General features: G+C 35.6%; 11 protein-coding genes across 11 annotated transcripts; 9 read left to right on the top strand and 2 right to left on the bottom strand.

Moving 5' to 3' along the window:
- The first annotated feature begins 28 nt into the window (after positions 1-28).
- Positions 29-1735, top strand: cfr (Radical SAM superfamily protein). Its single transcript, XM_061306084.1, has 10 exons — positions 29-594; positions 634-772; positions 805-956; positions 993-1046; positions 1076-1181; positions 1213-1320; positions 1373-1428; positions 1463-1500; positions 1532-1581; positions 1626-1735. The coding sequence occupies exons 1-10, from the start codon at positions 277-279 to the stop codon at positions 1706-1708; spliced, it is 1104 nt and encodes a 367-aa protein (XP_061161244.1). The 5' UTR covers positions 29-276; the 3' UTR covers positions 1709-1735.
- Positions 1736-1875: 140 nt separating this feature from the next.
- Positions 1876-6564, top strand: PRSS12 (LCCL domain protein). Its single transcript, XM_061306083.1, has 27 exons — positions 1876-2071; positions 2140-2206; positions 2238-2321; positions 2351-2941; positions 2973-3121; positions 3154-3219; positions 3250-3318; positions 3348-3389; positions 3421-3487; positions 3520-3581; positions 3613-3713; positions 3745-3946; positions 3978-4060; positions 4090-4189; positions 4221-4485; positions 4528-4579; positions 4613-4772; positions 4802-4876; positions 4907-4981; positions 5011-5118; positions 5147-5290; positions 5322-5431; positions 5461-5971; positions 6008-6094; positions 6130-6231; positions 6267-6322; positions 6357-6564. The coding sequence occupies exons 1-27, from the start codon at positions 1912-1914 to the stop codon at positions 6501-6503; spliced, it is 3735 nt and encodes a 1244-aa protein (XP_061161243.1). The 5' UTR covers positions 1876-1911; the 3' UTR covers positions 6504-6564.
- On the top strand, positions 6565-7738 carry MED36B (putative mediator of RNA polymerase II transcription subunit 36b). Its single transcript, XM_061306082.1, has 7 exons — positions 6565-6642; positions 6696-6746; positions 6791-6990; positions 7024-7147; positions 7178-7287; positions 7317-7548; positions 7580-7738. The coding sequence occupies exons 1-7, from the start codon at positions 6636-6638 to the stop codon at positions 7702-7704; spliced, it is 849 nt and encodes a 282-aa protein (XP_061161242.1). The 5' UTR covers positions 6565-6635; the 3' UTR covers positions 7705-7738.
- Positions 7705-8944, bottom strand: TpMuguga_04g00794 (putative integral membrane protein). Its single transcript, XM_759338.2, has 4 exons — positions 8446-8944; positions 8133-8414; positions 7986-8102; positions 7705-7954 (listed from the first exon to the last, which is right to left on the bottom strand). The coding sequence occupies exons 1-4, from the start codon at positions 8618-8620 to the stop codon at positions 7716-7718; spliced, it is 813 nt and encodes a 270-aa protein (XP_764431.1). The 5' UTR covers positions 8621-8944; the 3' UTR covers positions 7705-7715.
- A 56-nt stretch (positions 8945-9000) lies between these two features.
- Positions 9001-10881, top strand: PRPF38B (PRP38 family protein). The gene is made up of 10 exons (XM_061306199.1): positions 9001-9313; positions 9354-9428; positions 9460-9580; positions 9610-9684; positions 9716-9863; positions 9894-9980; positions 10011-10140; positions 10210-10351; positions 10384-10756; positions 10788-10881. Exons 1-10 carry the CDS (start codon positions 9121-9123, stop codon positions 10854-10856), a joined length of 1413 nt encoding a protein of 470 aa, XP_061161905.1. The 5' UTR covers positions 9001-9120; the 3' UTR covers positions 10857-10881.
- On the top strand, positions 10862-11553 carry TpMuguga_04g00926 (Trm112p-like family protein). Its single transcript, XM_759335.2, has 5 exons — positions 10862-10981; positions 11037-11193; positions 11234-11320; positions 11360-11423; positions 11461-11553. Exons 1-5 carry the CDS (start codon positions 10950-10952, stop codon positions 11496-11498), a joined length of 378 nt encoding a protein of 125 aa, XP_764428.1. The 5' UTR covers positions 10862-10949; the 3' UTR covers positions 11499-11553.
- A 98-nt stretch (positions 11554-11651) lies between these two features.
- PHO85 (Protein kinase domain protein) lies at positions 11652-13800 on the top strand (the record flags this gene model as incomplete). The annotated part of the gene is made up of 7 exons (XM_061306081.1): positions 11652-12435; positions 12465-12513; positions 12553-12699; positions 12735-12859; positions 12888-13106; positions 13135-13301; positions 13341-13800. The coding sequence occupies exons 1-7, from the start codon at positions 11956-11958 to the stop codon at positions 13798-13800; spliced, it is 1647 nt and encodes a 548-aa protein (XP_061161241.1). The 5' UTR covers positions 11652-11955.
- A 1016-nt stretch (positions 13801-14816) lies between these two features.
- On the top strand, positions 14817-16072 carry TpMuguga_04g00790 (AP2-coincident C-terminal family protein; the record flags this gene model as incomplete). Its single annotated transcript, XM_759333.2, has 1 exon — positions 14817-16072. The coding sequence occupies one exon, from the start codon at positions 14817-14819 to the stop codon at positions 16017-16019; it is 1203 nt and encodes a 400-aa protein (XP_764426.1). The 3' UTR covers positions 16020-16072.
- On the top strand, positions 16055-17174 carry TpMuguga_04g00789 (uncharacterized protein; the record flags this gene model as incomplete). Its single annotated transcript, XM_061306080.1, has 8 exons — positions 16055-16282; positions 16316-16401; positions 16439-16527; positions 16563-16637; positions 16694-16830; positions 16861-16936; positions 16973-17028; positions 17061-17091. The coding sequence occupies exons 1-8, from the start codon at positions 16086-16088 to the stop codon at positions 17089-17091; spliced, it is 747 nt and encodes a 248-aa protein (XP_061161240.1). The 5' UTR covers positions 16055-16085.
- A 30-nt stretch (positions 17175-17204) lies between these two features.
- On the bottom strand, positions 17205-19362 carry era (small GTP-binding domain protein). The gene is made up of 15 exons (XM_061306079.1): positions 19099-19362; positions 18874-19004; positions 18763-18838; positions 18658-18731; positions 18544-18628; positions 18442-18514; positions 18350-18411; positions 18213-18280; positions 18068-18173; positions 17873-18036; positions 17779-17831; positions 17626-17749; positions 17553-17596; positions 17420-17522; positions 17205-17390 (listed from the first exon to the last, which is right to left on the bottom strand). Exons 2-15 carry the CDS (start codon positions 18967-18969, stop codon positions 17241-17243), a joined length of 1278 nt encoding a protein of 425 aa, XP_061161239.1. The 5' UTR covers positions 18970-19004; positions 19099-19362; the 3' UTR covers positions 17205-17240.
- Positions 19363-19433: 71 nt separating this feature from the next.
- On the top strand, positions 19434-22154 carry TpMuguga_04g00787 (LsmAD domain protein). Its single transcript, XM_061306078.1, has 9 exons — positions 19434-19710; positions 19748-19873; positions 19907-20126; positions 20158-20221; positions 20255-20577; positions 20610-20683; positions 20717-21415; positions 21445-21531; positions 21563-22154. The coding sequence occupies exons 1-9, from the start codon at positions 19585-19587 to the stop codon at positions 22097-22099; spliced, it is 2256 nt and encodes a 751-aa protein (XP_061161238.1). The 5' UTR covers positions 19434-19584; the 3' UTR covers positions 22100-22154.
- Positions 22155-22181: the final 27 nt, after the last annotated feature.

Here is a 22181-nt window from a genome sequence, read left to right as displayed (position 1 = left end):
CTGTAGTTATTCCATTATTTTCCATAAATTTTAAAGTTTTTCTTTCCTTCAATATTTATATAATATTATGAATAGTGTTAAAGAGTCATTTCACAAATGTGTTGTCATTAACATGTATATTCTCAGAAGTTGAGCTTCACAAAATTTCATTATATATATATTTAATTATAACATTTTATTTTACTTTATATTATTATACTGTCCACACATTAATAGTTAGTTAAATTTTATTGACATATTCTCAATTTGGACTATGGAAGGATCAGTTATTTGCAAATGGATAAATCCATAAGGTTTAATACCATCGTAAAATATTTAAAGGATAATTCCGTTCCAAAATACAGACTTTCTCAGATTTTCAATTCCATTTATCGCAATAAAACATCAAACTTTTTATCTATGTACCATTTGCCTAAGATCTTAAGGGATGGATTACATGACAATTTCAACGGATCACTTTTATCCCTTACTCCAGTATCTGAATCTAGTTGTGATAGAGCCAAAAAGGTTTTGTTTCAGAATCAGGATGGAAGTAGGATAGAAGCTGTTTTATTACATTTCAATACACACAAATCGCTATGCATATCATCTCAAGTACTAGTTTATTTTAACATTTCTGTCATTAAATACTAGGTTGGATGCAGCTTTGCATGTTCTTTCTGTGCAACTGGTAAAATAGGTCTTAAAAGGAACCTAACAATGGATGAGATAACTGATCAAGTTTTATACTTTCAACAACTTGGACATAAAATAGATAGCATATCATTCATGGGTAAGTTTGATATTAGTAGAATTTGTTTTTAGGGATGGGAGAACCTCTTTCAAACCCGAATGTTTTTAGAGCAATCAGTGTTTTAACTGATAAAAGATATTTTGGCTTATCGCCAAGAAGAATAAATGTATCAACAGTAGGGATATTACCAGGAATTAAAAAACTAAACAAGGAATTTCCATATGTAAACTTTAAATTAAAAACAAATTTTAATTCTTAGGTTAATTTAGCTTATTCTTTGCACTCACCTTTCACTGAAGAGAGAAATGAAATGGTACACATTTATTCACATAAATTTTATAGGTTCCTGTAAATTTAATATATCCATTTCAAGAAGCTTATCCACTAATGGATGAAAGAATTAGTCAAACTGGGAGGAGAATATGGATTTCATACGTATTAATTAAAGGTTAGGATTCATAAGTAATAAAATTGTGTAGATAAAAATGACACCAAAGAACACGTTGAAGAGTTGGTAAATATTATAAAGGGAAGACCCAAAGAAGTACAATATCTTTATCATGTAAACCTTATCCCATACAACATTGGTATGATACCCATTCTAATATTAGTTACACCTTGCTACATTCCTGTCTTTAGTCAAGTCAATCGACAAGTATGAGTCCGCTGAACATGACCAGTCATTAAAATTCGAGGTATATTTGACACATATACAATGAATTGTTTCAGAAATATTTGAAGAAGAATGGAATATCTTCCTCATATAGGTAATTAAAAGGATTCATGACTTTTATTTAGGAATTACTTCGGAAGGAATATAGACGCAGCTTGTGGACAACTATATGCAGGTAAATACAACAAACTTCTATTTTAACCAATTCTTTTACTTCAGAGTATGATCCTATCGATCCAAGCAAACTGTTTCGGCCCAAGTTTAATCGTACACACCAACAGATAAAAACCAATAAAAATTAAATACTCTCAAAAATTTTATATATTTTTATTTGTGTTATGATTTTTCAATTTGTCGTTAAATAGATTAAGTGTATTGTAAGCATTTGTTTTGATGTCGTGTGTGCGGATTCTTTACACATCCTTTTCGTATTTCTGTAAAAATCATTTTATAATATGTAAAATATAAATTTAAAATGAATTAACATTATTTATCCCCTTCAATTATGAATTTTCAAGTTCATGTTCACTTTGTAAGGGCATGTAAATTATTATCTATAATTTCACTATTATTCTCGATATTTTCTTCTAAAATTTCTTGCTCTGAGGAATGGTGTAAAGTAGCTTCAACTGATTCTGAACCACGATATGAACAGTGTATACCAGGTACAGAATAAAGCCCATGTTATTGTAATGAATAATTATATTTTGTTATTTCACTTACACATTTTCAGCTGGCGACTCATATTCAACGTATTTCATTGATGTGTATGCACAGCCCCTGGACAATTTCTATCTGGAGTAAGTTTGTCTGTAAATAGATATATTTTAGGGAGGACATAACTTTTAAAATAATAGGAGAGGGCAAACACACAAATCCTATAACTTTAGCAACTAAAGATGGAACAATAAGAAGGTATTATTTAATATCTAACATGGATTTAGGCAGTTAGTTGATAGACTAGACGTAGGTGACCCTAGGTCACTAGAATTAAAATTAAGTGATACAAATTGGTCATGTGAGAAGATAGTAGTTTATAAGGGATCAAGATTTTGGACTTTTGACTGTATCCCCTCTAAGTCTAGAAACAAAGACGAACACGTTACAACATATCTCCTCTCAGGAAACAAGACTTATACTGTGAGTGTTCAGACTGGAGGGCAAAAGGATGCTGGCTCCAATGGAACAATATCTCTAGCATTGCTTGGTTCCTCTGGGAAGACCAATGAAAAAACTCTTTCTAACGCATTTTATCCCGCATCTTACCAAACGTTTCAAGTTAAAGGGGCAGATGTTGGGGATATAAATGGCCTAATAATTTCAAATGACGCAGTAAACGACCCGTGGTACTGCGATAGCATCCGAATCGCATCTAATGAAGTAGTTAACTCATTCCCAGTGAAGAGGTGGGTAGGGTACCCATTTGAATCATCTGTTGAAATCTCAACTGAATCTCTAACTAGTGTAACAAATTTAAATGAAACCTCACCACTAGACGTAATGTGCAACACCAGAGCTGTTGATATATACTCCGGGTTCCTTGAACATCAGTATATTATTTTGTAGAACATTTGTAAAGCCATTTAATATTACTGTACGATGTCCAATGAATTGTAATAATGATCCTTTAATGTCAATTGAGGGTTCTTCACTCCACCCGTCATCTACTTCCATCTGCGGAGCTGCTATTTACGACGGAGCCACAAGTCCATCAGGTATAACTTGAACATATAACATTTGGACATAGGAGGGCAGGTTGTTATCTCAATAGTTCAATCAATGGCAAAATACTTCGGTGGCACTGGATATAATGGTAATATATAAGTTTAAAACAATTTATCAGGCTTAAAATCTGAGGATTATGAACCACCAGCAGACAAAAACAACTTTAGTTTCTTCATGTTTTTAGATGGTAATTCTTAAATTATATCGATTTTGTAGAGAGTATCGATGACATAGATAAGAATGTCAGACTAGTTGACGGTAAGCTGACTTTTGCAATTTAATAATACAGGATTTGGAAAACTCACATCCTTTGGGAGACTAGAGCTATTTAGGAACGGCAAATGGGGGACTGTTTGGTATTTTTTACATTTATATAATTGAATTGTAGCAAAAGAGGAAAACATTCTATATTTAACAACCAATCTGCAACATTTGTGTGTAACAGTCTGGGTTAGAAATATTTAATTTAACTTTATGACAGGGTTTAAATATGGAATAAACATTGAAGAAAACTGCACCAACGTCAATAACCAGAATTTCTGTGCACCTCCGGGATATAACGTTTCTTGTTCTGGTCTAAAGGTTAGCTTATTATGGTTATCAAATTGTTTAGTGTAAAGGAGATGAAACTGATATTAACAACTGTACACTAGAAGAACCTACAATCGACTGTAAAAATCACAAAGAGGATGTTGTGGTGAAGTGCTCAAACTTCTCTCCAACTACTAGTCTCGAATATGGAACCCTTAGGATAGTGGATTCAACAGGAGCCACTTCCTCAACAGGAACCGGCCGACTTGAAATATACAATAATGGTAAATTAAGTAAATTTAACACCAAACTTAGGTTTCGGAACAGTCTGCAATGAATACTGGACCAAAGAAGCAGAAAAAATCGCATGCACTGAGATGGGTTATTCTGGATTGCGAGTGAGTAATGGGCCAGATATATTTTTTAGAACGGTGGAGTTTCTGATAAGGAGTGCTCAAATTTCAATGGCTTGAATCTTTGTGCTCAAGTGCACACAAAGATAGCGGCAAACAATTTTAAGTGCAATGGTAAGTATTTTAACAGATTACCTCTTTATAGGCGGAGAATCTAAACTTACGGATTGTGAGCATGAATCTGGAGATGATATTTACTGCACTCATGACCAAGACGTTATCGTATCATGTATTGGAAACGGGGACCCTAGTGAGTTTAGGAACCTGAAAAAAGTTGAGCCGTTTGTACCTCCATTAAAAAAGTTATCGAAAGTTATAAATCTATCCTGTTATGACACTCTCACGTCGCATTCTGAGTTCCAGGGTGAATTTGGCTCATTTAAAGTCGCTTCATGCCCAATGGGATGCATGTAAGATACTCCAAACTTCTTTTCTATATCAGCTAATTTTAGGGATGAGCCTGCATCAATTAAGGGAACATATGTGTACACTAGAGATTCATCAGTGAGTGATATACATTTATTATAATACCATTAGATTTGCAAGGCGGCAATACATTCCGGAGTTCTTGACAACAGCGGAGGTGAAATAGTTGTGATAATCGCTTACCCTCAAGAACACTTTTATGGAACATCAATGAATGGTGTTGAAAGTCTAAGCTTATCAAGGTCCGGTGACGATTCTAGAGAGAAAGCCTGTAAGTTTATTAATGAACAAACCACTTAGTTATGGTGTCGAGACCAACAAAATATGTAATGTCAAAGGTTGAGAAGGAAGTGTTGGAAACCTCCAAAACTAACGGTGAGTTCTTAAACATTTTATGGAATTTAGAGGAGAAACCCATGACTCCTTCATATGTTATGGCGCCTTACAAGTTTTTCTGGTCACCTGATCCCAGCTGGAAAGGTATTAAGCGCAAAACATAAGATTATTAGGATTTAATGGGAATCACGCTGATTACATTAATACCAAGGATTTACCTGGTTCAAAGCTGATAAAGACATTTAGAGATGCAACATTTATATTTGACATTGTTCCCACAGGTTCAATATAAACCTTAACATAATTTAGGCGGAGTTGGAAATTGGTCTACTATATTTTCATTTCAAAGTTGCGGAGGACTTTTGTGTTCTATTGATAACTTCGGTGAACTTGTTTTACAGGAGAATTGCAAACCGGAACTCGTTAAAACTTCTTATTTTCCAACTATGGGAAGTAAGTTTACTTAAACCCAATCCATACATAGAGAGAGCACATATATCAATATTGTACTATGTGTTAACTAAGGACATTTCTGTTTTCGTTGACGGTGTTCCAGTGACAAATCAGCTTACGAGTCTTGATCTTAACTTCCAGGTAACAAAAGAAAAAAAATAAAGTTTTAGGGAGATTTGATATTAGGCAAGATGGCGGATACTGATTCTGACTATTTCAAAGGTCACATATTGGCCTTTCAAGCCTATGATTATGTAATGTCTCCTGAACAGATACGACAACAGTTTGCAAGTAGCCAAAACAGCGAAAACTTAACATCACACCTGACTAAGGTGAGACTTACAACTGAAGGGAATGTATGTTTGAGTAAATGTATGAAAAAGTTCTCTGGAAAATACGACGTTCATTCAAACGCCACTAATCCTGCAATCAAGTTGGGTTGTTCTGATACAATAGAGTCTGAAAATTTCAATGGTCCTAACGGTAAAAGTTTCCTTATTTCATGCACCAAATCATGCATTGACCCGGATTTAACTCTAAAGGGTACTAAAGTTTATACTTCCGACTCCTCAATTTGCAAGGCTGCGTTACATTCAGGTGTAATACCCAAAGATGGTGGAGAGGCCATACTAACTGTTCTAAATGGATTAAGTGAATACGGCAACTGCCATGGGCATTTCGGTACTGTTATATAACTAACTAAGGATTAATATTTAGGAATTACAAGTCAGAAATCAAATGTTCCATTTATGAGGTCATTTTCACTTCACAGGGCGCCTAAACTTATACACCTTTCTTGTCAAGGTAATTTAAACACACATTCATATTAAATGACTTAGATACGGCTGTATTTGTTCTAAAAATGCACATTGGGACTAGAGTACTATTAGACTGTCCTCCAGGATGCAAAGATGCTAAACCTTATAACGTTTTTGGAACTGGTTTGTGACTTTGAGTATACAAAATTAAAATTTAGAGGTTTACAGTCCAACTTCTTCATTATGTCAAGCTGCAATTCACTCTGGAAATCTTGTAAGATAGGTATCTATTATTAAATATTATCTAGGATAACGATGGAGGTGAGGTGGAGATAGAAGTTGATGGGAAGAGAGATACATTCGACTCTAACGAATCTAATGGAATTTTATCGCAATCAAGTGGCCAATATTTAAAAAGTTTTAAAATAATTAAAGTGAGGAAAAGAAATGAATAATTGTGTTTTTTGAATTTTAATACCGAATGGCCAGTAGAATCTTATCGCACTATAACGTTCATGTTATTTTACCCTTTATTTTATCATATATTTTATAAAATTTTCTTTTAAAATAAAATATTGTAAATTATAATGCTAGGTTTGTTATAAATTATTATTTTACTAAATTCATGCTCTTTAACTGTTTTACAGGCAAGAAATCTTTCAAAGGAGGGAACTTTAAGAATAACAAGCAGGGATCAGGTACGCAAACTCACGATATTATTTAAATTAAATTTAATTAACAGGGAACAAATTTAAGGGAGGCCGTCATGCCCAGGGTAAACCTCAGAAGAAACAGCATGGTTCCTCTGGATCAAACAAAGTCGTTGTTGTTCCTCACCGCTTCCCCGGAGTTTATATAGCTAAGGGGAAATCTGATGCCCTGGTTACCAGGAATATGGTTGTCGGAGAATCCATTTACGGAGAGAAGAGAATTGAAGTGACTGTGAGTTATAATCAAAAATTAAATATATTTTAGAACGAAGATGGAGAAAAGATCGAATATAGAATGTGGAATCCTTTCCGTTCAAAGCTGGGAGCCACAATCATTGGTGGAGTCGCCAACATGCCAATAGGAATCGGCTCCAAAGTTCTATATCTCGGTATTTTTTTACTTTTTAAAAATTATTTAGGAGCTGCAAACGGAACAACAGTTTCACATGTTTCTGACATGGTTGGTCCCACTGGACTAGTTTACGCAGTTGAGTTTTCACACAGATCTGCTAGGGATTTGACTAACATGGTATGTAAATAAAGAAATAAAAGCTTTAGGCTAAAAGGAGACCTAACATTGTACCAATAGTTGAAGATGCAAGGCAACCACAGAAGTATAGGATGTTGGTTGGAATGGTGGACATAATATTCGCTGATGTTGCACAGCCGGATCAGGCAAGAATCGTTGCTATGAACGCAGATCACTTTTTAAAGCCAGCAGGATGGTACATTATTGCCATCAAAGCAAACTGCGTTGACTCCACCGCAAGTCCCGAGGCTGTTTTCGCAGGTTCGATTCATACATAAACATATTTGTATAGCTGAGGTTGATAAACTACGTAAGGAAAACTGCAAACCAAGAGAGCAATTGACTCTAGAACCCTACCATAGAGATCATGCAGTAGTTATTGGACAATATCGAGTAAAAAAGAAACAAGCATCTTGAATTTTATTAAATTATTTATGTTTTAGCCTTTTCATGACTAGGTATATTACAACGCCAGATAGTATCAGAACGATTAAAACAAGAACGAACCGGCAATAGCATTCGACCATCCGCTGCCTCTTGAGTAACCTTTTGATCTTACTTGTAACTTCAGAGACACCTTTCGTGGTGTTTTCAACATCCCCGACTGCTTCCATGGCAGCTTTGGCCTGATCCTGGGCACGGGCCCCGATATGAATGGCGACTTCGCCTAAGATTTTGGTTAATTAACTTACACATACCTATTCTGTCAACTGCCTCTCCAATTTCCTGGAGCTGTTTATCGAAACCCTCATCCCGCTCGTTCCAACGCCTTATAGACTCTGTCACATAGTTTTGCTCCTCAGTTGTAAGAGCAGCTAAAAATAATTATAAAGTTAAACGCTTACATTTATCGAAGGGGACAGAGTTTATGTTAAGATCCATCCTCGTCTTCCTGGTCATGGCGCTGGCCCTGTATCTGATCATGTTTTCTAGGTTCAGGAGATTTTCGTCCAAGTTCTTTATAGTTTCACCGAAGGAATTAAGTTCATGTTCAGTATATTTGCCACGCTTCTTTTTGTTGCTCACTAGTTTACTATATATGTTTTTTAGGACGTCCAAATAGTTGTAGGCTGCTAGAACTTGAGACTCGAGTTTAGTAGAAAGTTTAATGTGAGAAAGAGGATGGCCTAAAAATCGTTATGAATTAATGAAACTAACTTGTTTTGTCTCGCTTAATTTTATCTCTCTCCTTGACATTTTCAGTCATGGAAGTAATAAGATTGACTATCAACTGCCTTTGAGCCTCAAAATCTAGATTTTCTAGATTTCTCTCAGCGGCGAATGGATCAATCCCCTCATCTCCAGTTATGGTTATACGCACCGAATCACCCATAATACATATAAATTTATATCAAGCTTTTACTGTTTAATTGATGACTCATTGGGGAGTCATCAATGAAATATTTTACATACACAAAGTTTAAATTTTGGATTAATTTAGTAAAACATTAAAAATCCGATATAATGCAAAGGTTTTATAAATTTTTGTGTAAATTAAATGAATCATTTACCCAAAATACTAAAAGTACTAACGAGATTACGATATTTTCCTAAGTACACAAGAGAGTTTAGTCTAAATATGGTAAAAAGAGCAATATGTTATAATTATAAAATTTATTTAGAAGTTTTGTTCCTCATTATAACGATTGTATACTATAATTTTCCTCGTCAATTGGGCCTAACATAAACCTAACATTTTCAGCCCTTTAACTTCCACAAACAATTCATTTATTGTTAAATCATGATTATTTTATTAAAATTATTTTATTAAATTATAGTTTTTATAAATTCCATTGTTTATCTTGGACATATTTGTCAAATATATATATTGGAATGAGTGATTTAGGTGTTCCCCCTCAACCAGGTCAACCTTCCGATCAACCTGACCCTGGAGTAAATTATAATATGCAACCTGCCCCTATTAACCCTCTAATGAATCCTGTTCCTCTATACCCAGCTCAACCTGGGATGATTCCTCAGTATAACTATCCTCCTTACTACAATTATCAATATTATGTGACTCCAGGTACTTTAAAATTTAAATCGAGCCCTAATATTTTTTTTAGAATTAATGTACAAATATCAACAAGAACAAATGTTGCAAAACAGCCTTGAAAGTGTCCAAAGGTGCCATTTACATAGTAAGTTTTAGGTTATCTCATTAAAATGCAGCAAAACCCGAGCTAAACTGCAAGTTTTGCAGGAAATTTAAGTCATCAGTACACGAAATAAGTAAGATCGCCCAAAAGAAATCGTCAAGCTCAAAGGAGGATAAAGCGAACCAGATCCCAATGTTAGCTTCATATAATTATAATTTTATAGGACCAATTCCGTTACATATAACATGAATGACTTGTTGAGAAGTAATATATTATCTTCAGAGTACTACAAATCACTGTAAGTTTATAGAAATTAATGAAAATTATAGGTCCGTGAAGAATTTTTACCAAGTCTTCGATGAGCTGGTTCAGTTTGCAACGCACTCTGAACCTTATTGTTCAACCGCAACAAGGGCGCCTTCAACAATATTCTGTTGTTTGTACAGATTCCTGGTGCTGAAATTGACAGAAAAACAGGTAATTTATAGATTTATTCAAAGTGTTCAGATGAATTTTCTTCTGGAAAATGTCAAGTCTCCGTATGCCCGCTGTTGCGGATTTCTATACCTGAGATACGTTCTACCTCCGGACAAGGTATTTTACATTCTAAAAAATTTGTTTTAGCTTTGGAATTGGTTTGAGCCCTATTTTTTAGATGATGAATTATTTACAGTATCAGCTGATGGGACCAGAAAGATAACCATGGGAGAATACGTGGAATCTCTTCTCATGGAGGATAAGTATTATCACACAAGTAACCAAATATTTTAGTTTACACAGGTGTTATTTATTAATATTTACTTCAACCTTTATTGTTTCTTAGTTTTGCCAAGACTACCAGTAAGAGTAAAAAATTTATTTGGAGCACACCTTTTAGAAATGTCACAGCACCGGAATCGAAGAGTTAAGAACTTAGATTTTGTAGACGACTTTGTCGAGGGAGCACAAGTATCAGTGTGTTCAAAGTAAGTGGACCAACTGTGTTCAAATATTTTAGGGGTGACTGGCTGGATGGAGAAATCCTGTCAGTGAAGGAAGGAAGACAAGGTTATCCATTAGTTACAGTCCACCTTGAGGATGGAAACGATGAAACTGTTGATATTGGTTATGTTGTTTTAAAAGGGAAGGACTACGATAGGAAAGATAAACACAAATCGTCGAGAAAAAAGGATAGATCAAGATCCAGGTCTAGAACTAGAACTCGTTCTAGAAGTTCTTCAAGTTCATATCGAAGGAGGAGACGCAGAGAAAGAAGCTCTTCACGGGAATCACACCCCAGGGATGATACTCACGATTCAAAGTCCAAGAAAGAGGATCTCATCAGGGAATTTAAGAGAAGGGAACGTGAAAAGGCTCTAGCAGTTGGAAAGGTAATAAGTATAATAATCCACACATTTTTAGGATTATGGCAAAAGGCCCAGTTCCTACAAGTCCTCACTATCCTCACGATTTCACTCAAAAAAATATTAATTTTAATTTTGTTTTAATTCGCTTATTTTCAATAATTAAACATTTTTTAAAAATAACATTTATACTAGAAAAGTAGTTTATTTAAATATTACAATGAGATTACTCACTCATAATATGTTGATGTGGTAAGTCCCCTAACTCTATATTCATTACCCTTAAATTCAATACTAATTTTAATAGCAACAAGAGTAATTGCACTAAAGGGTATCCTCTTAAAATTGAGCTAAATGAGGAGCCGGATTCCTATAAAGTTGAGGCGCAACCTGTGAACCCGGAATTTATAAAGAAGATGTTATCAAGGATGGATTACAAAGCATTATATGAGACCGCTAAATCGGTAAACTTAATAGTCCATCATTATACTAAATATTACTTAGCTTGGAATCGACCTTCCAGTAAACTTTGTAAATGAAGATTTGGAAAACGAAAATTTCATAAACGCCGTACACCACGCTATTTTCAATGTAACTATTAAAATCTATTAGTTCTAATAATTTCTTTAGTTTCATGTTCTAGAAGGCAGGCTAGTTTGCCCCTCTTGCTCTCACAACTATAAAATAAGTAAAGGTACCTTATATTAACTTAAATATTTAACAAAATATAGGAATTCCAGATATGCTCCACACCAATGCCACGAAATAATGTTTTTGTAATAAATTTAACCCACAAATAAGGAATATAAATCTGATCGTATGTACATATATGTGTATAGAAAACTTTGCCAAACAACTTAACATTGACAAACTTCTGGCAATTTTGTGTTCCAATATTAATAATGAATGTTGGAATACTGAAAATAAGGTTAATAAATTCAATAAAATAAGTTGAATATTAGGATAGATTAGGAAGTCTGATAGTGCTATTAGAGTGTTAGATTTAAAAATGTGAATTTTGATCAATTAGTGAATCATAACACTGATGTTATTTTGTTGTGTAATACTGACTCAAGTAGACTAAAAGTCTAAGAATCCTACATATTCATGGGGAATGAATACCTACACACTAAATGAAGGCATAAAGTTTTATTTTATTTAATCATCGAATCAGTCGATGATTTAATTAACTAATCACAAAATGTATTATAATTAGGGTAGAGACAATGGCGAAAGGCAACAACTGCCGGTACTCAGATTTTAAATGTGATTTGTCCGGTGAAACAGTGTCATTTCCCAAAATAAAACAAACTGTCAGAATAGGAGAAAAACTAGGCTGCGGTGCATACGGAGACGTTTTTAGAGGCTATATTCTCTCTGATGACGGGGATTCCACCACTAAAAGGATGACTTTTATCGAAAATATAAAGTCACCAAGAGAAAGCTTATTTAATGACAAAGATACACATCCGCAAAATTCTTTAATGAACTTGAGGCATATCGAAACAGTGACAATAAACAGTAACCCTGACCCTGATGCGTCCTTGGATAACCCCTACAATACAGCGCGAACGGTAGAGCCACTTGAAACCAAACATGACACACCAACTGCTGACTATGCAATAAAATACTTCAAAGACGATAGCATTCAACTTCTGGACGAAGGATTCACCTCAGGAACAATTAGAGAACTTAGTATAATGAAAGTATGAAAAATATGGTTCATATTTTTTAGAGTGTTTCCGGGCACCCAAACATAGTAAAATTGGTGGATATTTTCGTCGGTAAGTATAATAAATGGATAACTTATATACTAAAATTAGGTGAACACGAGGGAATAACTAATAAATTGAATAGTCAAATAAGTGATTTAATTAAAAGTGACTCCAGGATATCGCCTAAAGAGTTTGCGTTCTACCCGTTTAAAAACACCCAGATATATGTTTTGGGACTTTATGAGTTCTGTAGAGGTGTGATACACATTCAGAATATTTTAATTCCTTAGGAGGAGATTTGGGTAGAGGAATATTTAGAAAATTTACAAAGTCATCTGAAGGCTTCTCTATCCCAGAAGTTAAGTGGTTATCATTCCAGCTCCTTAACGGATTAGCATACTTACATAACTTGAAGGTTTGTAGAATTTTTATGAAATATTTAGATTGAACACCGGGATTTGAAGCCAAATAACATTATGCTGGATAGAGATGGACCTTTTCCAGTACTAAAGATCGGAGATTGGGGACTTGGAAGGGAGTTTAGGTCGTTACACGGGACAATAACACCGACTGCCTGCACAATGTTTTACAGACCAATTGAAGTTATTTTGGGATCAATTTCTATACTAACATCGGATCCAAATAACTTAAAGACTACATTTGTAAGTACAAACATTCATAAAAATTTAGTCACACAACTACGGGATCAATGTTGACATGTGGAGTGCGGCCTGTATAATTGCGGAAATGATTACAGGAAGACCACTGTTTCATGGTAACTCGGATTTCCAAGTATTATCCAGAATCGTAACAATCCTTGGCAGACCAACGGAGGCAGAATGGAAGAACTGCTCACTGTACGTTCAATTAAGTATCCTCATCTAATATAACATTAGGTCTGAACACTATCCATTCAACGGAAGTCTGTACCAATTCAAGATTTCCAGTAAAAAGGAGAACCTAAGAGTGGCATTGAAGGGGAGAATGGATGACACAGGGCTTGATTTGCTCTTGAGTATGCTCGAGTATAACCCACACAAGAGGATTTCAGCACAAGTGGCACTATCCCACAAATGGTTCTCAGATATAGATTTCAGGAGGCTTGATTCAACTGGAGTAGTGAACTGTATAATGGACTCGATGAAAGGACTACTAGGGCCTAAAATAGTAGATATACTTGAGGATAGATCAAGAGGCATACTCTCCACGAGTCTGGTATCGCATTTTCTCCACAAAAATGACCCAATAAGGGACAAAATAATTAAAGCAATGGAAAATGATTATGCAACTGTAAATTCCGTAATAAAATCAATGGGACTTCCAGTCATTTTACAGAACGGGGATTCCAACACCTAATTAATCGTAAAGGTCGCAAAGTGGTTAGATGAACACATTTTCCGAATTATCTTAAATTTCTTATGATTTAAACATAAATAATAGGAAATGTGTCAAGTATCTAGCTATATAATTAGAAATGCATGAGTCCGACATTTATTGCATAAATTTGAAAATGTTAGTGCAATAAAATCCATACTAAAATTAATACAAAAGCATAGGATGTAGAAATAGGACAAAAAAAGGTTGATCTAGTAATTAATATTTAACGTTGCAAAATTGGCGGTTTGTAGATGTACTGGAACGGCGAGGACCGTGAACACATCGGATAGCTTATTATTAATTCAGGAAGGATCTATAGGTATTTATTTCTGAAGAGAATAAGGGAGAATTCGGTTAGGATTTCGCAGCGTAACACAGGTCAAATTTCCCTAATCTATGTGGGGGTGAGAATCCTGTGGGGTCGACATTTACTTTAGATATTAATGCATCGTTAGTTCGTGTTATTAAAGTTTTAATTTTACCGCGAACCTCAGATTTATTAGCATCAAACGCATCCTTGGCTTATACCCTTTAAGTCTCACTTGACTATAATCTGTCTATCTAAATAGGACATTTTCTTTGTTCTCCATCTTGATCTAACTTTATTTAATTTTGATTTTATTTCCCACAAATTTTGAATATAATTTCTGGGATGTTTAATTAGAAACATTATGAAATTATATTCCGGACTTTCACAACTGTAGAATCTTTTTTAATATCTTTTTAATACCCTCCTCTTAAAGCTGCAATCTCTATATAAATTAATACACAAGTGTATTGATGCTTGTGAATTGTTATAATTTTGATTTTCAGTTTTTATTCGAGCCTTTTTGATAAAGATCCAGCATTTATCTGAAGGGCCTTAGACTTCGTTTGGGTAAAATTCTTATGTCATTGAGATTTCACATTTGGATCTTGTACAGTTGTCATTTATTTGGCATTGGTTATGCAATTTAGAAAATTTTGAAATATTTTAACTAAATCTAAAAATTGAAATGAGTGAAATAGGGCACTCAGGAACCCGTTATTCAAGTAGAGATAAATCAAAGAGAGTTATGATGAATTCCATGGCAGAAGCGGCAGGAGAATACGAATACACTACCCTAAAGCAACAACCGATTCCAGAATTTGGATCTAACGCTGAGGTTTCAAATCGCATTGACCAATCCGATGGTATGGTGAACCAATTTTCTGATAACCCAAACGCATTATACGATGAAACCACATTCACAGGAGATACCACTTCCCAAGCTGGTCTGACTGAGCAGACCTCATGGCAGTCATCTGGATACATCTCAATGTCAGATGAGGGCCTGAGGCAGAACGGAGACATACCACACGATCACCACGACCATCATCTTATGGCTCTTCACTCGCAAGATGGATTGGGTTATGTGCAACCCTTTGATATGTCTGCCAGCATGGTAGGCGGCTACGTCCCAGATACCCACGAGCTTCTCCATCAGAAAATGCTTGATGTCAGTCAACAAGACGTCCTTCCCTCTCACTCGATGCAAATGCCTCTTGAAACAAACGTGATGCCAGAACCTCCGAGAAGAATGCTTTCCAAAGGTAGGAAGAACAAAGATGAAGCCAACGAACTGGTCAGGAGAGCGAAGTTGCTGCCAAAGGTGATGGGCGTCAGATACGACGCAAACCACCAATACTGGGTAGCAACGTGGTACCAGAACCGAAAGAGAATGGACAGATATTTTTCAGTAGGAAGGTTCGGATTTGAGGAGGCGAGACTTCTTGCAATTGACTGCAGAAAGACAGCCGGAAAGAGTCTCCAAGGAAAGAGCTATGACAGACCCTCATACTCGAAGGAAGGAAAGTCGCGTTCCTACGATTCAGTGGAGAAACATTCTGACTACTACAACTCAGAAGACATGAACAAGAAGAGCAAGGACTTCAACCGCCTGAACGTGTCGAAGGTTGCCCTTAACTACATTCTATCTGACCTCTGCAACAACTGTCTTCCAACTATCCTTGAGAATAATCACATGCCAGGAGAGTTATACATTCACTGCTACAACAAGATCTCCGATCACCTTCAGATGATAATCACAGCCAGCCAATCTGAGGAGATTGAGAAGTATCTTCACCTCTTTCAGCTTTGTATTCAAAACAGGGTTCTACCAAGCGCCCTCCAGGTCCAAGAACAGCGCGCAATGATCACCACACTCTGCCAGATGTAACTTGGCCTAATCCATTTAAATTCAACTCATATCCACATAAATATTTTTCCACAATTTATATTCATTATGTATTATATTTTACGACCACGTTTTATCGCCAGTTCACTTAGAAATTTAAGAAATGCCAGATTCCTATCGCACTTTGGCAAAGTTGTGCCTGTCGAGTTCACAGCCGCTCATCCCGTCTCGTTTGATCTTGAAAAAGTATCGCAATTCCTGATTCCGAAGCCAGATAACTTTAATACTTTATTTTATAAAATAAGGTACGCCAAAATTGATCCTTAGTGGAAGTTTAGGGCGGCGTTCAGGGATCCAATGAGGAAAATTCACCCTTTCATGGTCATTGTCTACACAAGATCGGAATCTCCAGAATATTACGAACGTAAATATAATTTACCATAATTATCCAATTTAAATAGATTTCGGACTGAATTTTGATAACCTAACTATCAGGATCATGTTCACAATCCTCCACGTGTGGTTCATACACCGAGGATTCCACAAACAGGTAAATTATTAATTTTTACACGCTGTAACCATTAGCGTCTGGATTCCAGAAAACTTCTGATCTGGGAATATTTATATGTCAGATTTAGGGATATATTGGTCGACATTGAGGTCAGTGCTTTTACCCTTCAATACTCTAAATAAACTGTTTTAAATCCAATATTTAGACCCCGGAACACAATTTTGAGCGATACCTGGAGGATATGCAAGGTAAAACTCTGGGTTTCTGCCTAGCAATAGATGAATCGTTTGATTTATATTTCGAGAAGAACGACCACACTATCCTCAAGAAGGTTATGACACTGTAGGTTAATCAGTTTATTACTGAAATTAGGTACTTTTACAACAATGATCGAACCATGTGGGACTCTGAAAATGTTGAAAAGTTGTCCTTTTATACAATCATGATGGTATGTTTATGTACTTTTATTAACTAATACTTCTAGGAATCGTTTGTTAATAAGCTGCCTAAAGATGAGCTCAAACACGCCTTGTTTGTCTGGTTAGTTCAATACTATTTTAAATTAATTCAAGGCCTGAGTTCAACTTTAACACCAAGAGGTAATAGTAATCCTGTTGTGATATAGAAAGTGTAAAATATACAACAATCACACATCGCATATAGTAGTAATGTTTTGAATAATAGGTAGTACTTTCAATACACCTATTAATGTAAAGTGCAATTTAAAAATTAATTCTTGCTTTTAAAAGAAATCATCTCAGTTTAACGTGTATGAAGAGGAATACCACCTCATTCCACATCTTGCTGAGCTTGTATGCAACGTTCTTCTGTAGTTGCTTTAAAATCCTCCCCTTAATTCCACAAATCATCTTGGCAACCTTTACACTCTTAACATAGAGTTCCTAGAACAAATGATGAAGGATAACCAAACCATTTCTATGTTCAGAGTACCGTTCTCAGCGTAAGTCCAGCCTATTATACTTTGATCAATTTTGTAAGGAACGTCCTTGTTGAACCAACAGAAGATGTAAGTTCTAATTTCAATGAATAATTAAATTACAAACCTGACGAGCTGTTCAACCACCTTGACCTTGCTCATAGTTGTTACCTATTTCTACATTAAAAAATACCAAATACCATATCTGAAGGATAAACCCAGGGTCCTGGCTTGGAAGATAGTTTAAGGAAATTGATTAGTGGCGTGAATCCCATGGAGTATTTGGCGCTGGTGTAAAAAACATCACAAAAGTTCCCGTGGACCCTAATTATTGGTAAAATTTAGAAACATACTTCAGCTCCTTAACTCGAGATTTGACCCACTTTTTATGGGAAACAAGGTCTATCTAAGAGAAGTATGTGAAATATGGTTATACAGTTGGAATACCTTGTTTAAGACCAGGGCTATTGGGACTTCTCTTTTACCATTTCTATCCTCAGGCTCATCATCCTCTTCGGAATCTATACTGTCTTCAAAATCGTCTGGAAAAGGGTCATCGAGTGAAGTTTCATATGAATCAGGACTTGAGGAGGTTTGATACTTTTCAACATCTAATCATTAATGTAAAAGGATTAAAATTACGTTCTTCTAAAGGATTCTTGCCAGAAAGAACCCTCAGAATATTGTACAAATCACTCTTAGGACGTTTAACAGCGTCCACCAGAAACAAACAAAGGTCAGCTTCATCCTAAATAAAAGTGAATTTTGTGAAAATTTATGAAAATACAAAGCCTTTCCAAGCAGTCCTGACCAAGTCCTTACAAAACTTCCTCCTTTTATGAGATGCGATAATCCCTATATACACATATGTAAATGTTAAATCGAGTTATGTAATTAAAATTAAAAAATTGTATTAAAAGGTACCTGGTGAGTCAATTAGGACAATTTGGCAGTTATCTATAGTCAAGATGCCCTTAATATCCTCCCTAAGTTATAATATTCATTAGGTTTGGAACCTGGTGGTGTTTACTTTGGGCGATACAGCTGAAATTGTCGAATTTAAAATAGAGTTTAGGAATGAACTTTTTCCTAGATCATTTTATCAATGCAGGTAAAACCTGAGTTTGGAAGGCCAAGAAGAGCAACTTTTAGAAATCTAGGATCTTTAGGCTGAGTTGGAGACATCCAAGATACTGTACTAGCCTAATTCAATGTTAAATGGATGAAGGTACTTCAAGAGGGACCGGTTGCCTAGTGGATATCTGAGGACCAACGTAAGGTCTTGTTGACCTTACAAGTTTATCATCTGATTAATCAAGTCATGAAATCAAACAAACTTATTGGAGTATCTAGTTCCTTTTTCACACAGGGCAGTGTTAGACTGGTTTCCACGGGAGGAGGGACTGGACGGACCTATTATTAAATGAACAAACAAATGCATAGTGTACCGATCTATAGTACTCCATGATAGAGAAATGGCGAATGCGATGCGATAGATGTTTGAAACATCCGCAAGGAAAGCGGTAAATTTCATTAGGAATCATTTTCAAACAGAGTAATTAAATCATTTAAATCATACCTATTACATATTATAGTTTAAGTTTTATGTGTTAAATAATAATTATAAATAAGGTGTAAGTATTATAAATTTATGGAATCATAAAACAACCAACTGGAATTAAGATTACTAGGCGTTGAAAAGTGTGATTCCACTGAAAAAAACACACATTTATGTAAAAGATACAGTTAAAATGTATTATTCCAATTTAAAAGTGTTTCTTTGAGGCAGAATTTAGATTAAACTTAAAATAACGCAAAAAATTAGCAAAAACACATCGAATTTTTGTTAGAGATAATAATGACGAAATGGGCTAAAAAATACATAAAATAAATACAAATAACAAAGGATACACTAAAAGTGCCTAAGATGGTGAAATTTGAACAATATGGCTCAGATCTTTACCTATTAGTTATACTCATACCCCACCCATGAATCATTCTCATGATTTGACCTTAGTTTTACCTATTTTTGCTGTTTTGTCACTTCCGTAATATATATTAATTTTTTGGACTCACCAATAACCCAATTATATATTTTTTCCGATCTACCTATCCAGTTGGGAGACATTATGAATAATATTAATTTGTATTACTCTTAAATGTACAACACCATGAATACAGTCGTTTCATCAGGGAATTCTAATTCATATAAGCATGACAAAAAAGCAATATTTCTTTATAAACTCAACGAGGAGAGATGGGCCTACATCATGTCCTGCTTGATCGTTCGTTTTCATCCATATAAACATAAATTTCATTCAGGACAAGGAAGTCGTTGTTAACCTTGAAAATGGGTCAGAAATAAAGGGAACATTTAACTCGTTCGACCCAGGAAGTAGGGGCACGAACAGAGCAGTTGACATTGCATTAAACCCAAACCCTGCCTCAGTAAGTGTAAAAATTTTAATATACAAATTTTAGGAGGATGAAAATCTACGCACTAAGCCAACCATAGTCTATGGAAATGAGTACCATTTTTTCACCTCCCGCCAAATTAGCAGAAATTTGTTCAAGCAAAGGGAACACAGACCCAATTCCTCAAGAAAGCCATCTTATGGAAAGTTTAAGACTGATTCAGAAATATCTTCCACCAAACCCATTAAAGTTAACTCGGTATTGACGGAGTGGAGATCAACAGAATGTATTTTTATTAAAAATATAAATTCTTTTAGCCGTCAACGAATCTCAACTTGTTGAACTCGAAAAAACACAATCTGAAGAGTGGGACCAATTTGAGTATGAATTACATATATATGTAATAATTCATAGGACTAACAACAAGGAGTATGGAGTTGTATCAACCTTTGATGAGAATCTGTATACCACATCCCTTAACCTTAGCGAAATCCCGGATAGTGTGAGGGAAAAGGCAGACCAGATTGCAACTGAAATTGAGAATAACCCAGAAACTAATTTCGCTCAGATCGAGTCAACTTTAGAAGACGAGGATGTTGCGAACATCGAAGTTAAACCCCCTCCAAAGCCTCAAAAGGAATCCAGGAAAAGAGATAAAAACACCTCAAGATCAAGGTCTAAAACCTTATCACATGAGCCTCCAACTGAAAAGATGGCTGAAGTTGTCCACCCTCAAGGTATTTTTATAAACTTAAATTATTATTTTCAGAAACTGAGAAACCAGAAATGGAGAGGCAACAATCATCAAGATCCAAACACGACAAGCACTTTTCACACCAAATCGTTAGTTTTATTCTATTAATATTTTATGTATAGGGAGTTAACGCACTTAACATCGAGCCTGCCCACCAAAGAAATGATGCATTTGGATCCTTTACAGACAGAAAGCAAAGGCATTCAGTAGAATCTGAAAAACAAAATAAGAGTTTTGACAAAACTGAACGTCAAGAAAGATCAGAAAGGGCCGAAAGATCTGAGAAGTCTGTCGAAAGGGCTGAAAAAATGGAAAGAGATAGACCTGAGAGGCTAGATAAACCCGAACTACCAAGTGAAAAGCCAGAAAGAGTAGTTGATAGCCTTGAAAGGGTGGATAAGTTCGAAAGACCAGATAAACCCATTGAAAGAGCAGACAAGTATGATAGGGCTGAAAAAATCGACAGATCTGATAGATTAGAGAGGCATGAAAGGTATGATAGACAAGACCGTTTTGATAGATATGAGAGGTTCGAAAGACCAGAAAGAGGAGACAAATTAGATAGGATGGAGAGGGGTGATAGGTTTGAAAGACATGATAGAACGGATACCCGAGAAAGGAGTGATTTGTCACCATCCTTTCAAAGGAATGAAGAAAGGACTATTATGGATACAGATTCCATGAGGTATACCAAACAACAAGGCCAATATCAACCTCCAAAGCCACCCAAGTCGGATTCAGACCACCAGAAGAAGTCATTTAAGTTTAATCCAAACGCATCGAGCTTTACACCTGGGATTACTACGGATAAACCAGCAACTGTAAGTTTTTGTATTTAATAATTTCTTAGACCCGCGATCATGAGTTCCAAACACCAACTGTTACTCCAAAGGTTACTCTGCCGAGAAGAACGGAGTTTAGACCATTCAAACAATTGGTATGTTTTACTAATTAATAAAGTATTTTAGAGTCGATTCCCAAGACTAGATTTAAGAGAGTTCAGAGCTTCTAATAGCTCCAGGTTTACTGACCCAGGATATGAAGAAAGATGGGCAGGAAACGGTAGTGTAAGTTACAGAGATATTTTGGGTGATCTTAACCCACTTCACCTCCAAACTATGCAAATGAGACCACCACATCACGTTATTACACACCCACAAATGCCACCTGTCATATTCCCAATGGGCCCTCAACTCGCTTACCCGCCTTACACCATGGGATCACTACCTGTTGGAATGGTGCACTACGGTCCACAGCTGCATCCGAGATTGTACAACGGTGTCCAGTACGCACCTGTAATACCAAACCATGTCATGCCTCGGAGAAACCACATGCCCGCAAACCAACACTATCCTCCCATGAACATGAACATGAACATGCTGTACAAACAATCTCAACCGCAGTCTATGCCAAAGGACCAGTACCTGAAGTCTCGTAGCAGTGATGGCTTTGACGATAAACAGAAAGGTTACGGAAACAACTCTAAGCAGATCGCAAAAAGATGATTTACGAGTCCGCATTTTAATGTCTAGTAATTATTTTTAATTTCTGCGCCTTCTATATATTATAAATCTATAAACACTAATT

This window comes from Theileria parva, assembly GCF_000165365.1.
Source record: "Theileria parva strain Muguga chromosome 4 map unlocalized ctg_529, whole genome shotgun sequence".
Taxonomy (NCBI): Eukaryota; Apicomplexa; class Aconoidasida; order Piroplasmida; family Theileriidae; genus Theileria; species Theileria parva.
The sequence above is the reverse complement of the archived record's forward strand: the minus strand, read 5'-3'. Positions and strand labels throughout refer to the sequence as shown.